The sequence below is a fragment of the Rasamsonia byssochlamydoides genome (genome assembly GCF_041956645.1).
Source record: "Rasamsonia byssochlamydoides strain NRRL 3658 unplaced genomic scaffold VTN77scaffold_97, whole genome shotgun sequence".
NCBI lineage: Eukaryota > Fungi > Ascomycota > Eurotiomycetes > Eurotiales > Trichocomaceae > Rasamsonia > Rasamsonia byssochlamydoides.
In genome coordinates this window covers 61,056-76,955 of record NW_027192480.1, presented here as the reverse complement: position 1 = coordinate 76,955, position 15,900 = coordinate 61,056, and the positions used below count along the sequence as shown (strand labels likewise).

The following is a 15,900-nucleotide window of genomic DNA, read 5'->3' as shown; positions in this document are numbered from 1 at the left end:
GCCCTGGGCGCAGGAGATCTACAGCAAGGTCGTCCGCGACAGGAAGCGCCGCGTGTACGAATGGTTTTACACCTTTGGCCCCGCGCCCCGGGATCTGCTGCCCCTCGCCAGCCAGGACTATGCTGCGACATTCACCTCGCGGGACGGACTGACCAAGACATTCGCCGCATCTCAGACGGCCAACAACTGGCCCGTGATCGAGTCGTACGTGACGACAGCCGACGGCGTTCAGATTCCGTACCGGCTGGAGGGTTCTCCTGACCGGGAGGCGCCGCTTATCGTGCTGAGCAACTCGATCCTAACGGACTGGGGCATCTGGGACGACTTCTTGCAGTTGTTCTTCGCCGTCCCGGAGAACAAGGCCTACCGGATCCTGCGCTACCGGAGCCGCGGCCGCTCCAACGACGGGGGCAAGCAGCCCGTGACGATTGACCTGCTGGCCCAGGATCTGATCACGCTACTCGACGCCCTGCGCGTGCCCAAGGCAGCCGCCCTGATCGGGGTCAGCCTGGGCGGTGTGACGGTGTTGAACACAGCGCTGAAATATCCCGCGAGGGTCGGCAGTTTCGTGTCCTGCGACACCAACGCCGTCGCTCCGCCGAGCAACCCCAAGGCGTGGGCAGAGCGGATCGCCCTGGCAGAAGGAGACACCGACTACCCGGTCGATACCGACGGGGCGCGTCTGGTAGGTGAGAAGCTAGCCGAGGCGACGGTACGCCGATGGTTCGTGCCCTCAAGCTTCGACGGCGGCGCACAGCAAGCCCGCGCAGAGAAAGTAAAGGACTACGTGCGGACCAACCGGCTGGACGGGTTCAAGCAGAGCGTCCAGGCGCTGTTCGCGTACGACGTGCGCGAGGAGATGAAATCCGGCCAAGTGCGAGGCATCTTCGTCGTTGGCAGCGGCGATGGTGTCTTGCCCTCGACGATGAAGGAGATGGCCGCCAGCTATGCGCAGGGCGTCCCCTTGCATGTCATCAACGGAGCGGGCCATTTGCCTATGGCGGAGCAGCCGGAGAAGTTTACACAGGTTGTGTCGGAGTTTGTAAGGGGGAATTAGTCGAGGCAAATAGATGATTGCCCACATTCTTTACTACCCGAGTATGTACCCAGGTCTTTGTGTCCAGTCTAGTACAGTATGTGTACATAGTGTATATATCCGACCAACAAACGAATCAATAATTTGACACATTACAGGTACAGCATCCTGTAGTTTCAGCTCAGGAAAGCAATGTCTAAACTAGGTACCGGTATACCAAAGATGCAGATAGTGGGAAAGAACGAATAGGGTCATTAGAACAAAGATATCGAAATCTTTTCAACCAGAAGAGATCTACCAGCTAAAAAAGTAGTAGTCATGGCACTCCTTCTATTTAGTCGAATGGAAAAGTTTCTGGCAAGTCCATGCATCTGCTCCACTCAAGAAGATTGTGCCGTTCTGTGAGATCTCAACAGCTGGATTACTCCCTCGTATCCGTTCTCTTCTGCGTATGACAGCGCCGTACGACCAGACTTATTCTTCCAGTCGATGTCAATGTCGGGATGGCTCAGTAAGATCCTCACATTCTCCTCCATGGTCTCTTCACATAGGCCCTTCTCCCTGGCAGCAAATATGAGTAGTGTATTTCCATCATCATCTTTGACGTTGATGTCGATATGAGGATGGCTGACTAGGAGTCTGACTGTATCTGCCTGCCCAGACTGTACTGCAATCGAAAGCGGCGTTGCTCCAGATTCATGCATCGAATTAACGTCAATAGCCTTGTGTGCCAAAAGCAGTCTGATCACTTCCTCCTTTCCAAGGTCCACTGCACATAATAGTGGTATCAATCTAATGTTTTTACAGTTGATGTCGATATCCTTTTGGGCCAAAAGCAGCTTTGTTACAGCCGCATGCCCCTCACGTACAGCGCAGAATAATGGTGTCACTTCAAGGATGCCCCCAGAGTTGATATCGATATCATTGTGAGCCAGAAGAAGTCGCACTACTGCCTCATGCCCGTGCATAGCAGCCCAGTGTAGTGGTGTCCTCCTATCCTCAGCTTTAGAGTTGACGTTGATACTCTTATGCGCCAAAAGAATTCTCACCACTGCCTCATGGCCTTGCCATGCTGCATGTGATAATGGAGTCCTTCCGGCCGAATCCGTAGCATCCACTTCGGAGTCGTCAGTGGCAAGAAGAGTAGATAGCGTACTGCTGAGCCCAAATCTCGCTAGAATATGAGGCACCGTCAATTCACACGGGTCAGGGAACCAATTCCAATAAAAGCCAAACACGGCGAATAACTTGGTCCATAGTTGCAACCATTGGCGTGAATTCTGAAACAGGCGCAGCAGATCTTCTTGTGGTGCATGCTGCTTCTCTGCGTGAACAGCATGTAGAATCCATGACCCAACTGCATAGGAGAGAAGCGGATACTTCTCGCGCAACCTTCTCTCGGGGATGTAAATTTTTGAGTCCCTCGCGATTACATTTTTGCAATCGTTCATACAGATAACCCGGGCGCATGACCATGCCAATTCAAGGTGTGCTCCAGCAAGAGCATTACCGGACGGCATATTTTCAAGGAGTTGGATGCCACCTTGAACGAGGTAGTCGGTGACCGATTGATGAACAAATTGTATTATATTGTCGTCTCCACTAAGAATGACCTCGGCAAGGCCTCTTGAAAGATGTATAACCCAGCTTTCCATGTCTTCATCTGCATCCACGTATGCCTCAGAAGTTGCACATGCTGCGAGCGAATGGCATGGTGCATCCGGATCGATGACAAGTGCAAGATGCATTGCCTCCAAGGACAGAGGTCGAAATGCAAAACAGATCCACCGCATCAGCCGTAATGTATAAGGTCGTTCATCTTCGGGAATGTTCCCCAGGATCGCACGGTAAAGGTCGTGCAGCTTTTGCGGTAATCTCCTGATGTTGTCTTGAATCTTCTGCAAAGAAATCCCTTTCCGGCATTGCCCTATTACTTGCGGGACGATAAGAACGATCCATTGAAATACGCCGTCCGCCCGTTCGATGATCTCCTTCTCCAACACGCGGGCTTTGTCTTCCCGTATCTTAGTTCAAATCTCCCTCGAACATAATTTTCAATATCGGTCGTATTTTCATCTTCAACACAGATTTCAAGGCCATCAGGCAAAGAATGATCGGATAATGCCGGCAGGAGAAGCAAAAATGCAGAGAATTGTCAGATTGATCAGATCTCGAGACCAGGCTTTGGAAGTACTCCACGAGCTGGACAGCGACCTCTTCTCCGGCCTCGTCGAGCGCATCGACGTAGATGCAATTGGATTGAGTAGCCGGGGTAAGCAGGACATCCGTCAGCAACCGTCTCAGCTCATCGTCATGCCAATTCCATTTCGCCCCGAAGTCGCCTATTTTCCGGTTCCTTTCTTGGAAGATAAGAGATAACTTCGAGAGCTGTTCTGGCGTGTGAGGCAGGAGTTGATGCAGAAGGGACTGATACAGACCACGAGGAGTCTTCTCGATTGGAGAACCCCGGGCATTGAAAAAGAACGACGAGATCGTGGCGTGCGTGCGATCTTCCTGGCGAATGGCGTATTTCTTCAGAGTAGACTTCCCTGCTCCAGGCTTTCCCTTGATCCACAGAAGACCCGAGTGAGCCTGGAGCCAACGCCTGTAGTTCGGATGCGTCGTGAGCCATTCGCTTCGGCATCATCCTCAATTGCATGGATCCGGTCCATTTCTGCAAAGAAGAGAGATCGAAGACACTCTGGAAGTTCGCCTCAGCAAAGTTCCCCGGCAACCCGTCGATAAACGTTCTTACCTTGCTCGATTGTCGAGAGCTCTCCTCTGGGCGGTTCCTTCCTCAACACTTCAGGCAGGCTTTGTTCTTGTGTCGAAATGGGAACACGGTCAAGCCGATTTCTTACTGTCTCAAACTGCATCAGTCACAGCTATCCCCTCGGCCAGGCCAAATACTGTGGTACATTTTGAACCGCGTTTCTCATACAGAAGCCTCAGCTCTCGGGCAACCCGCCTATAATAGATATTATCCGGTCCAGGAAACTTGTTGAGTTGGAAGTGATCGAGACCTAACCCATAGTTGGGATAACCGTCGATGCATCCGGACGCCTTGTCAACGACAAACTCCTGTAAATTATTCATTAATATTCAGTTCTGACAATTGGTATCCGTTTCACAAACCCTGAGCCTGTCATTACCCACAACACGTCCGACCTTAGACTCCTTTTGCTCATAGAAGCAAACAATGTTCAGATGATCGAGCTCATCCTCTTTGCACAAGCGACTAAACTCCTGAACGACATAATTGAGGGTGTTATCTTCGCGCCGCAGATGCCCCAGCACTGCTGGCTGCACGTCACAGCCAGCAGCCACAGCGGAATGCAGAAGGCCCTGGGCGGTGATTTCTCCGGTGCCACGAAACGGTGTCCCAAGAAACACCACCCCCACGGTATGGTCGAAAATGCTCTGAACACTGCCTTTCCGCAGTCTCGCATTTAACAAGGCCTGTGGTCATTAGAGGACAGAACTTCGCACCGCGGCTAACATGACGGAGTCACCTGTTGGATTACCAGGCCACCAAAGCAATGGCCAATGAATATCATTGGACGAGTAGCACAATGCTGCTGCCAAGTCAGCCCGATTCGAACTACTTTTCGATTATTGGAGCCTTGCCTTCCTTGCCTCATCCAGATCCTGCAAGAGGTCCTCTGCTACCGACAGCAGGCTAATCTTAACAGCATGAGCACCAAACCACTGAGATTCGTAACCAAAGCTCATGATGCGGGCGTCTGGAAAACGTTGGGGAAGCATCTCTGCATTCTCAAGCCAGTGAACTTGGTTCGTTACCCAGGTGAAGTAGGGATCTGCTCCGATACCGTGAACGGCGACGATGCTGACGTGGGTATTAATATAGTGATAAATCAAGCCATTCATCCGAAGAGACCTACTCGAGTGAAATGTCTCCAGAGCTATCATTTTGATCCGAAGGGGTATAAAGCGTTTTGAGACCCAAGTACGCTGCAGAAATAGGACGACGAACGGGAATCTCCTGGCGTGTCTGGCCCCTGAAAAGATAACTCAGGAAGCCAGCCATGTTGTGATCTAACGAAACACTCCATGGACAACAAGAATCACATCTTCAACGGCAAGGAAGCCAGATATCACCGGGGAGAAAAGGAAATAGCTGCAAAAGAGATATGATAGCCGCCCCTAACCCCGCCATCTGACGAGGCTGCGCTACCAGGCGTCTCGCGAGGCTGAACAGCGCCATCCATCAGACACCTGCTATCCCAGGAAGCCATTGGGCCATCAAGCAGTTGCACGTTCTGGCCACGTCATCAGAGATCAAGTGCCAGCGCATGAGAGTTCATGATATGTGGAATGCCTTATTGCAAGGATTCGTTGCAAAATCGAGTCTATACCGGTTAATTGACACCAGAGATTCCGCCTTCGTGGACTTTTACTGGTCCACTCTCATATCTATGTGTGTACGGAGGTGGGCCTCAAAAGTTTTCACACACGCTAATGGACACTAGTAAATTTTGTGTTTCAGCTGGTACCTCTGCCCCTACCAATTTTACTATGCTAACCTAGGTATCCTTAAAAGTCTCTCCATCCTTGATGTCTTCAATATGTTCCTTGATATTGATCTAGATCTTCCAGCTTAAGAGGACCCCTTTTATCTCCTTATAAGTATGAGAATCTTCACCTGTATAACCTTCTTTATATTTATTTCTACCCTCTAGGCAAATAACCTCTTAAATATGATGCATAATCCTTTTAGTCTACTGCTGGATTTGCTCTTATGGTCGCTCTTCCTAAGCCTGAAACTAAGCAGCTTTAGCAGTCTTCTTATTGGCAGGGGCACTATAAAGGGTAGTCTATTTCTTCATCCAGATCCAGTAGGGCTTAATCATATTAAGATCTAGGGAGTTACTGGGCTATAATAAGCATTAGATGCTATAGAAGCTATATACTAGACCTTGGGCATAATATGTATGGGCTGGCATATTATCCTCCATTATTATAGTATTAGGTTAATCTCTCATATACTCTTTTGCAAAGGGGATGAGCTTTAGAACTAATACTTCCTATAGAATAGTTAGTATAGGCATTATGTTTATATAGAGAATACTACTATCTTTTGATATTAATATTAATTAATGCTACCTTTTGAATTTTGCACTAGCTTGCCTATCTTTATAAATTGCTATTAAGGCTTTAGGCTACCTAGATTACAAAGCTTCATATAAGAAAGGTTGTAGTAAGTTCCTATTCTTCCCTGTATAAAATAATCCCTACTTAGGCTTCAGAAAAGATAGAAATAATAATAAGTGGTATTACTACATCATTATTGTAGTAGATCTTGCCGTTAGGTATCGCTCTAGCCATACAGTTGGACTGAAAAACAAATGCTTCCCTCTTTTACATTTAGATCGCTTCAAGAAGACCCCTATTCTCTTTTCATGTTTGAAGATCCCTCTCCTATTGCGTGGCTAACTTCAAATCTCTGTCGCTCGTGTGATGGCAGCACCTATAACCAAATCAGCTCCGTTTTAAGGCCAAATCTGAAAAGAAACTTAAGAGATTTGCGCTACCAAGAGCATGGCTGATGGTAGCTTTATACCTGGCCAAGATGATTTTGGATCTGGTGATATCATCCCCATGTACTGTACCTAGTGTACGGTAGCTTTGCCTGATCGCGAAAACTCGTCCTTGAGCCGCCAGAATGTGCTACACATTTGTTGATGACCTCTTCAATGTCCTGCCACATCGGAGTAATGGGAGCTTGAGACTAGCACATTCAGCTTCGTTGTCTACAGCAACCTGCTGGAGTGTTTCTGAAACCTGATCAAGGACTTCGAGTTCCTCTTTGGGTTCTGTCCTTTTTATTGCTTTGAAAGCTTTCAACCAGCTGACAGTAACTTACTAGTTTGAGACTGGCTCCAATAATGTATGTACATATATAAATGACGTCTCTTAGGCCTTTGTAGCCCAGAAATTCCCAGTGATAGTCTTTCTTCAGAAAAACAGAGTCATCCATCAAATGCAGCGCGTAGTGTGTCCAGCCTTGTCATTGTCAAAATTCATATTCATAATCAGACCACTCCTCATTGGAATCTTCCTCCCACAGTAATTCTTTATCGGGATTATCGACTCTTTTTGCGTGCGGAAGATGCTCGTCAATGCTCTTGATCTGTTTCAATAGCGGAAGTTTCTTTTCTCGATCGGCCATCAATCGAGATAACTCCAGGTCGTGGTATTCCTTCTTGCCAATCTCATAGCCACGAACACAAAGGATATTCAAGGCTGGGCGGTAAGCTGTCAATCAGAGAGGGCCGTGCCTTGCTTTCCTCAGACAGGCTGTCAATACCTCTCGCGAAATACAACAGAAAATTCACACCGACGCTGAGATGGGTCATCGCCTTGAAGTGGCGCAGAGAGCCGCTTTGATTCGACAGAGATGCGGGCGGCACACCCGGCGAGTAGGCAGCGGCTTTGTTCTCACCGTCACTAAAATCCAAATCATCATCTGTCTCGTAGTAATAGACGTCGACATCCGCGTCCACGTCCAGCACCTCCAGGGTGTCTTTTGTGACCAAACAGTGCCTTGATGAAGGTTTTTTGATTGAAGTGTGATATTCCTCCATCTCTGGACGCGCGTCCGCCAATGGAGTATCGGAATTCCGTGAGTCGCTTGCATGAGTCGGTGACGGTTGCGAGGTACATGGTATTGACACTGGAGTGACCAATGTGGATTTTGGGGATATTCGACGAATTCTCTTCGAATTCACGTGTTCCATTTTCGCCTTCCTCCATGGCTTCCGCACTGACACTCTCAATCGCTGGCAATCGATGAATGAGACTCAGGCAGCCTAGCAGGTCAAATTCTCCATAGGTTGACTTTATAGGGGGTTAAGGGGGCTTTGCAGGGCACTTTATAGGGCCTTTTAGAGGGAGTTTTATCAGCCCTTTCCAATCTCAAGACATGAAAATAATGACCATAGAATTAATTACAATTTTGGAGATGAGCCAAGAAATTAATAAATTACACGCTTATCGTGATAAATCTCTCCCCCGCCATTCCCCACTTTACCTTATTTGTCCGGCAGAACATAGGCGGTCAAGCTGTTAGTACGCACACCGCCTGCCTAAACAATCTGCTCTGCCCCTCCACCCAACCTTTTTTCCTTATCCCCGCAAAATTCTTTCGACGTAAATTCATACGCCTCACCTCGAAATTTGACATCCCCTTGCGAACCTCAATTGAGAAGATAAGCTAAGATGTCGCGCTACGATAACTACGAGACCCCATTGGGGACGCGCTATGCCAGTGAGTTTTGATTTAGGTATCTTGAATCTTGGCCCAATGCTAACATGTTCCAATCTTATCATCAGGCAAGGAGATGATGAAGCTCTTTAGTGCGCGCTCACGGGCTTCCCAGTGGCGTCAGCTCTGGATTGTTAGATTCCAGTCGTTTCCACAATACGGTTTTTATCTCAGCTGACAAGGGTTTGTTCTAGTATCTCGCCGAGGCCGAGAAGGAGCTTGGCATCGACCAGATCACCGATGAGATGATCGAGCAGATGAAGGCGAAGGTGGTCGTCAGCGACGAAGCATTCGACGTGGCTCGGGTGAGCTAGTTCTGGCTTTCGGATTGCAGAAGAGAGGCCTAACGTCGTTCATTCGTGCTAGGCTGAAGAGAAGCTGAGACGCCATGATGTGATGGCGCATGTCCATGTAAGTGGACCATTCAAGTGACAACTACAAGTTACCGCTAACCGCGTCTATTAGGCTTTTGGAAAGGTACTGCTTCCTTTTATTGAAGCTCTCCATTATCAGGAAGCTCTGATTCCAGACAGCATTATCACTAACCCTTGCGCACGGCAGGATGCTCCAGATGCTGCTGGAATAATTCATCTAGGTATGACAAGTTTCTACGATCGAAATCAAAGGCTTACGATGATGAACAGGAGCGACAAGTTGCTACGTGACGGACAACGTAAGCTGACCAAGATTGCAACCGATCTGTTTCGCGTGTGTTCCTAATTGCTCCTTTTCACCATCAGGCGGAGTTGGTCTTCATGCGTGATGCCCTAGACTTGATCCTCCCGAAACTCGCCAAAGTGATCCACAACCTCACCCAGTTCGCTCTCAAGTACAAAGACCTCCCGTGCCTTGGCTTTACGCATTTCCAGAGTGCACAGTTGATCAGGTAAGTCAAAATACACAACACAATACCAGATAAAGCTCATTTTAACATGATTCATGCAGTGTCGGAAAGCGAGCTGCACAGTGGGTTCAGGAGCTGGTCATGGATCTCGAGGACATTGAGCATGTGCGAGAGGGACTCAAGTTCCGAGGCGCGCAGGGCACGACCGGAACGCAAGCCTCCTTCATGGAGATCTTCCATAACGACGCATCTAAGATTGACAAGCTCAACGAGCTCCTCTGCGAGAAGGCGGGCTTCCCAGGTTGCTATGATATTTCCACACAGACATACACCCGTAAGGTCGATTTGCGGGTCGCCAATGCGTTGTCCTCTTTGGGTGCGACTGCGCAGCGCATTGCCTGTGACAGTAAGGAGCAGCCCCTCTTCCGTCTATCCTCTTCGCTGTATGATGCAAGGGCTAATTTTGCTTCCAGTCCGTCACCTTGCACATTTGAAGGAGGTTGAGGAACCATTTGAGTAAGCCAGTCCTTCTTATGCTATAGATTTTTGTATTATGGAATAACTAACCCGGACCGCAGGGCTTCTCAGATCGGAAGGTACGGTAGAATATTTTCCCCTGTATGAGGGTTTCAACTGATAATATCAGTTCCGCAATGGCGTACAAACGGAACCCCATGCGGAGTGAGCGCATCACGAGCTTAGGCCGCAAGCTGGCGACCCTTAACGTCAATTTCGCCAACACCTTCGCCAACCAGTGGTTCGAACGGACGCTTGACGACAGCGCTATTCGCCGCATCGATATTCCGGAGATGTTTCTGCTGGCGGATGCCATCCTGATCAGTCTCGACAACGTCACGAACGGCCTGGTCGTCTACCCGGCCACGATCAACGCGCACGTGATGCAGGAGCTACCTTTCATGGCGACGGAGAACATCATCATGAAGATGGTCAGCAAGGGTGCGTCCCGGCAGGAGGCGCACGAGCAGATCCGCGTGCTGTCGCACCAGGCCAGCCACGCCGTCAAGATGGAGGGCAAGCCCAACGACCTGATCGAGCGGATCAAGAAGACCGAGTACTTCAAGCCCGTCCATGCGGAGATCGACGCCATGCTCGACCCGAAGCTGTTCATCGGCCGCTCTCCTGAGATTGTTGAGCGATACTGCGGCAAGGACGGCGTGGTAGAGAAGAAGCTGGCCAAGTACATGGACTATATCCTGTCCAGCGCCACGGCAGAGCTGTCGGTTTGATTTGGCGGCACTAGCTATTGTCAGTGGCTGAGGCTTGGGAAGTCGTATTCGTTTTTTTTTTTGTTTTCTCCATTTTGGATTTTCAATCAATAAGGAGATAAACAACAGGATTGCTATAGAAGACTTTTGTTTGTACAGTACACTGTAGCTAGGCGAAGTGGCTTTGTTCGGAACCTATCTATTTATTTATTTAGATGGCGTTTTTAGTACCAGGAAATCTTTATAGAAAGAGCATCAATCAGATCAGGGTAGAAGAGAAAAAAAAAAGATAGTAACAAGAGTCTGCATCTCAATGTCTTCTCGTCTTTAATGCATCAGAAGTTTCTATATATCTATAACTGTTTTCCTTATTACAGAGCTTACCTAAAGCCGGGCTTGTTGGGTCTGTCTGAACTCAATTGAAGCGTTTAGCCGTGGAAACAAGCTCTGGGCTCGGGACACGGAATAGACTAGACGTAGTCGAGATGGATGTTAATTCTTTTTTCTTAAATTTCTCAAGGGGTTCAAGTTATGTACTGTAGTTTTTCCGTGTTCTCCGGATAGCACAATCCACGAATGCCGTTGCGGTATGTGGCCATATACATGGAGATATGGCCATTCCAGCCATAGTCTCAAACCCTTCCTTGATCTTGTAGTAACCCCGCAATCTACCTACTCACTATGATCTCACTAAGGTGCTGATCACCCTGATAATAAACTATCTGATTGGATCGGTCTGCACAAGGAGAGAAGCGGGGAATTGTGGAGGATCATGAAATCTTCTTGGCTCGGCATGTGGCGTTCCGGTAGGGGTGGAGAATGTACATACAGTACATACGTTTGTAGCGGAGGCTGGCAAGATAAAAAAAAATATCATGTACTCTGTATGAGAAGAAGGAAAAGCCAGTATCGAGGAAGTCTTGATCTGGACCATAGCATAATCTCTGTAGGTTTGTTATATAAGCTGGACGATGACCAACCCCATTTGTTTAGACTCATCATCATGGATTATTAACATAATTTCATATACCACGCCCGTGGTATATTCTTTCTCTGGCACCAATTTATTGCCGGCTGTGCTGCATTACAAGAAGCGCCTCGGCATCACTCACTAGCTGCTTTCCATTTGCAACATCGACATCCTGAATGACTGTCGTTCGGGGTATTCCAGACCGGAGGCCTCGCATTCAACGTGGCATTACTCATTCAGGAAAGTTGCATGCCCAATTCTTGTGTCCAGGTGGGGAGGCTGCCAAGTGCAGATGTAACTGTATACGTAGTTAACCGCGATGTTGGTATCCCATGGAGAACATGCGTTGGCCGTTGGCCAGACTGTGATTAATAACATCATCTTGCAGATCTCATGTGCTCCTGCCTCGAGGCGAGGCGGGGTCTAGATCACCTCCGCATTTCCTGGATATCGATTATTTATTGCTCGGCATGCTGCCGGCCGTCCCATTTAATGGCATTGTGCGACGCCACATCGTCACTCCTCTTTCTGGCCTGGCCGACAAGGGCGTATAATTACCTCTTTGTATGATACAGTAGGATACCCCTCCTAGGTAGGACTCCTGTCCCCACGGCCAACAGTGTTCATCACAATGAGGTGGACTCGTTTCGCAGCCAGCGCCTGCGTCTTCAGCGCGGCGCAGCTGGTCCAGAGCCAGTATGTCGAGGAAACGGTCTATCCGTCGCGTAAGAAACCTTCTGATCGTGTCGTCGGCAACAAAAATGCACATGCTAACGGCCTATCTAGCAAATGCCACCGGCGCAGGAGGATGGGAAGAAGCATTCGCCAAAGCGTCCGCTCTCACGGCGCAATTGAACCTAACGGAGAAGATCTTCGTCGTCACTGGCGTCGACGGCCCCTGCGTCGGCAACGTCCCGGCTATCCCACGCGTCGGATTCAAGGGTCTCTGTATGCAGGATGGTCCCCTCGCGATTCGGCAAGTCAGCTATGCGAGCGTGTTCCCGGCCGGTCTGTCTGCTGCTGCGACGTGGGATAGAGATTTGATCTATCAACGTGGTGTTGCGCTTGGACAGGAGTTTAGAGGCAAGGGTGCTAATGTCATATTGGGGTATTGTCGCAAATTCTCCTGCTATGTCGTAATCATATTAGTCATATAGCTGATGATGCTTGCAGCCCCGTCGCTGGCCCACTGGGGAGGTCAGTCTTAGGGGGAAGAAATTGGGAAGGTTTCTCCCCGGATCCGTATCTGACTGGCGTTGCCTTCGCCCAGACGATCGAAGGCATCCAGTCGCAGAATGTGCAGGGTAAGTCCTAATCATCGCAGATTAATGAGATTCCGTCTGATCGAATCCAGCATGCGGCAAGCACTATATCGGCTATGAGCAAGAAACCCAGCGCAATCCCAGCGCCGTCGATGGCGTGACAATAGAGGCCGTCTCGTCCAATATCGACGATCGCACCATCCATGAGCTCTATCTCTGGCCTTTTGCGGAGGGCGTCAAGGCAGGTCTGGCCTCCATCATGTGCAGCTACAACCGTTTGAACGAGACGTATGCCTGCCAGAACAGCAAGACTCAGAATGGGCTCCTCAAAACAGAGCTGGGCTTCCAGGGATACGTGATGTCGGACTGGGGTGCCACCCATTCGGGCGTCGACACCATCCTCGCAGGCGAAGACCTCAACATGCCAGGCTCCATCGTCGGCGGCGACTCGACCGTCAACTCCTACTGGGGATACAACATCACCACCTTCTTGGACGACGGAAGCGTGTCCGAGAGTAGGATCGATGACATGGTGCGGCGCATTCTGACGCCGTATTTCTACTTCCACCAGGATGACGCCTCCTATCCCACCATCGATCTTGATACCGCGCAGCTGAATGCGGGCGTCCGGGGCAATGTCATCCCGCAGTATCAGCACCCTTTCAATCTGGGAAGTCTGTCAGACATCAACCGCGATGTCCGGGCCAACCATAGCGCCTTGGTTCGACAGATAGGCGCTGCGTCAGCGGTTCTTCTCAAGAACGTGAATAACGCGCTGCCTCTGAAGTCGCCCAAGCGAATTGCTGTGTTTGGCAACGATGCGCCCGACCTGTCCGGGGGACCGTATGACCCGGCCAACGAGAACGGTCCCCAGGCCATTGGAGGTGGTTCTGGAGCGGGTCGGTTTACGTATCTGATCTCGCCCCTGGAGGAGATCAAACGCCGCAATCCGTCTGCCTTGGTGGAGTACGTCACAGATAATACGCTTCTGTCAGAAACCATCTCGTCCATCTATCCAGAGCCGGATGTCTGCCTCGTGTTCCTGAAATCGTACGCCACCGAAGGGGTAGACCGGACGAGTCTGCTATGCGATTATATCTCCTCGGGGGTGGTCAACACTGTCACCTCGTCCGGGGCGTGCCCCAACACGATCGTGATCACCAACTCGCCAGGCGCAAACCTGTTCCCGTGGGCAGACAACGAGAACGTCACGGGCATCATTGCAGGCCACTATCCAGGAGAGCAGATCGGAAACTCCATCGCGGACGTCCTGTTCGGCGACGTCAACCCGTCGGGCAAGCTGCCCTATACCATCGCCTACCAGGCGAGCGATTACAACGCGCCAATCGCCAACTTCACGGGAGTCGACAATAATTACCCCAACATCTGGCAGTCTAATTTCACGGAAGGCCTGCTGATCGACTACCGCCACTTCGACTACAACAACATCACGCCGCGATACGAGTTCGGCTTTGGTCTGTCGTACACAACCTTTTCGCTGTCCAACCTCCAGATCACGAAGTCTGCATCGTACGTGACTGCCTACCCACCGAGTTTGGGGTCGCAAATCCCGCCTCCAGGAGGAAATCCAGCCTTGTACGACGTATCGGCGAGCGTCACCGTCGACGTGAAAAATACAGGCAGCGTCGCGGGCGCGACTGTCCCGCAGCTGTATCTCGGCTTTCCTCCTGACACGCCGGCCCAAACGCCGCCGAAAGTGCTGCGAGGATTCGACAAGACCGACGTGTTGGCCCCGGGCGAGCAGGTGACGGTCCGGTTCGACCTGCGGAGAAAAGACGTGTCGTATTGGGATGTCGTGCGTCAGGAATGGGCCATTCCGTCGGGGTCGTTTACTGTTCTTGTTGGACAGAGCAGTCGCGACTTGCCTCTGAGTGGAGAATTATCGTTTTTGTAGTGATTACTTTGCTGTGTATTCATCTTCTCTTTTTTATGTGCGAATCGGCCTGCTTCTGTGCATATTCCATGATGATTCCCGTGTCGAAGACGAAGTATGGACCTCTGGAGGGGACTCGAGTATGAAAGCTAGATAAAGAATCTTGGATTCTCGGTGTGAGGGAGCTGGTCAAAAGCGAACGAACAGCCCTGATCCTAGCCCCTAGCCCTAAGCCCTGGGTCTGTTAACTGTGCCAATAGGCTCCGCCGAGACTCTTGATTCTTTCGATTTAACACTACTAATGATCATCCTGACGTTAGTTGCTTGCAACGAACTAGATGCTATCCAGAGCTCTTCCTCTCAGTCAAAGGAGGTGCCACGACATCTACTCCTGAGCTGTTGGATCTTTTCTGCAGACAGTATTATAGTATTATAGTATCTGTATAGACCCTTCATGTGGCAATTAGGACCAGATCCTACGTTCTCTATTGTTAATACTTTTTCAAACTATTATTCGCCTGGAATGAGCTAGCTCTATTATAGCTCGTGGTATGGTAATTGCTGCAACTTTTATACAAAGAATGCACAGAAGGAGGTATGTAGTTATGTAGAATCGGATTAGGTAATCAGTACAGGTGCTCCGTCTTCCCCGGAATTCCCCCGCTCTGCTCTCCCCGGATTTATTCTTTCCCCACAGTCCGGAGTACGGAGTACGGCCACGCGACCGGTCACGACACGAGTCTCCTCAATACGGAATATCTACATCCTCGTCACGGTTAAAAACGAAGGAAAGCCAGAATTTAAGCGAAATTAACCGAGTCGTAAGCTTCAATCCCCTGCCATTGACGCAGTGGCGCTCTTGCCTGCCAAAGGGGGAGAAGGACCGTGTTGCATCCTATGCTCAACAGGGAAGTTTTCCGGTAGCTCCATACTCTGTACCGACTGAGGGAGCTCAGATCCCGCCTAACGAGATGAGAGGTCCTGTGTGATTGGCTGTATCGCTGTTCTAGTCAGCATTGAGCAGGTACGGAGTACAGAGTACCTGGCGGGGATGACGCAGCGTGCTCCGTAGGGACTCTACCTAGTCCAGCCTGGCGTCGGGGATTGTTTACTGGTAAACGGTGCAGAGTCAGCTGCTTGGAGCTGTTGAGGAAAGTTTCACTCTGGAGCTTGTAGGATCTGAACGATTCCGGCTTATCAGTGAAATAATGAGTCCTGGTTGATCTTTGTGTGGATTATTCTCCTGAGAAATTCCATGTCTTATCACGCTCAATTCCATACAGCTCAACAACGACCGCAGCAGCAATGGATTGTTAAACCGGTCTTCTACCGCCATCTACAGCAATTCGAGCAGATCGATAAGGCAAGACGAACTAGATGATA

The 15,900-nt window shown here is 49.9% G+C and overlaps 3 protein-coding genes across 3 annotated transcripts; 2 read left to right on the top strand and 1 right to left on the bottom strand.

The window, feature by feature from the left end:
* Window positions 1-3,570: 3,570 nt before the first annotated feature.
* On the bottom strand, window positions 3,571-5,084 carry VTN77DRAFT_9864 (uncharacterized protein; the record flags this gene model as incomplete). The annotated part of the gene is made up of 7 exons (XM_069426517.1): window positions 3,571-3,737; window positions 3,792-3,896; window positions 3,955-4,117; window positions 4,172-4,495; window positions 4,549-4,611; window positions 4,664-4,883; window positions 4,939-5,084. The coding sequence occupies 7 exons, from the start codon at window positions 5,082-5,084 to the stop codon at window positions 3,571-3,573; spliced, it is 1,188 nt and encodes a 395-aa protein (XP_069273590.1).
* Window positions 5,085-8,275: 3,191 nt separating this feature from the next.
* VTN77DRAFT_9863 (uncharacterized protein) lies at window positions 8,276-10,412 on the top strand (the record flags this gene model as incomplete). Its single annotated transcript, XM_069426516.1, has 12 exons — window positions 8,276-8,324; window positions 8,390-8,454; window positions 8,516-8,626; window positions 8,688-8,732; window positions 8,787-8,798; window positions 8,883-8,916; window positions 8,966-8,994; window positions 9,062-9,207; window positions 9,267-9,571; window positions 9,639-9,681; window positions 9,744-9,761; window positions 9,812-10,412. 12 exons carry the CDS (start codon window positions 8,276-8,278, stop codon window positions 10,410-10,412), a joined length of 1,458 nt encoding a protein of 485 aa, XP_069273589.1.
* A 1,580-nt stretch (window positions 10,413-11,992) lies between these two features.
* VTN77DRAFT_9862 (uncharacterized protein) lies at window positions 11,993-14,538 on the top strand (the record flags this gene model as incomplete). Its single annotated transcript, XM_069426515.1, has 4 exons — window positions 11,993-12,086; window positions 12,148-12,469; window positions 12,535-12,665; window positions 12,716-14,538. The coding sequence occupies 4 exons, from the start codon at window positions 11,993-11,995 to the stop codon at window positions 14,536-14,538; spliced, it is 2,370 nt and encodes a 789-aa protein (XP_069273588.1).
* Between the last annotated feature and the right edge of the window lie 1,362 nt (window positions 14,539-15,900).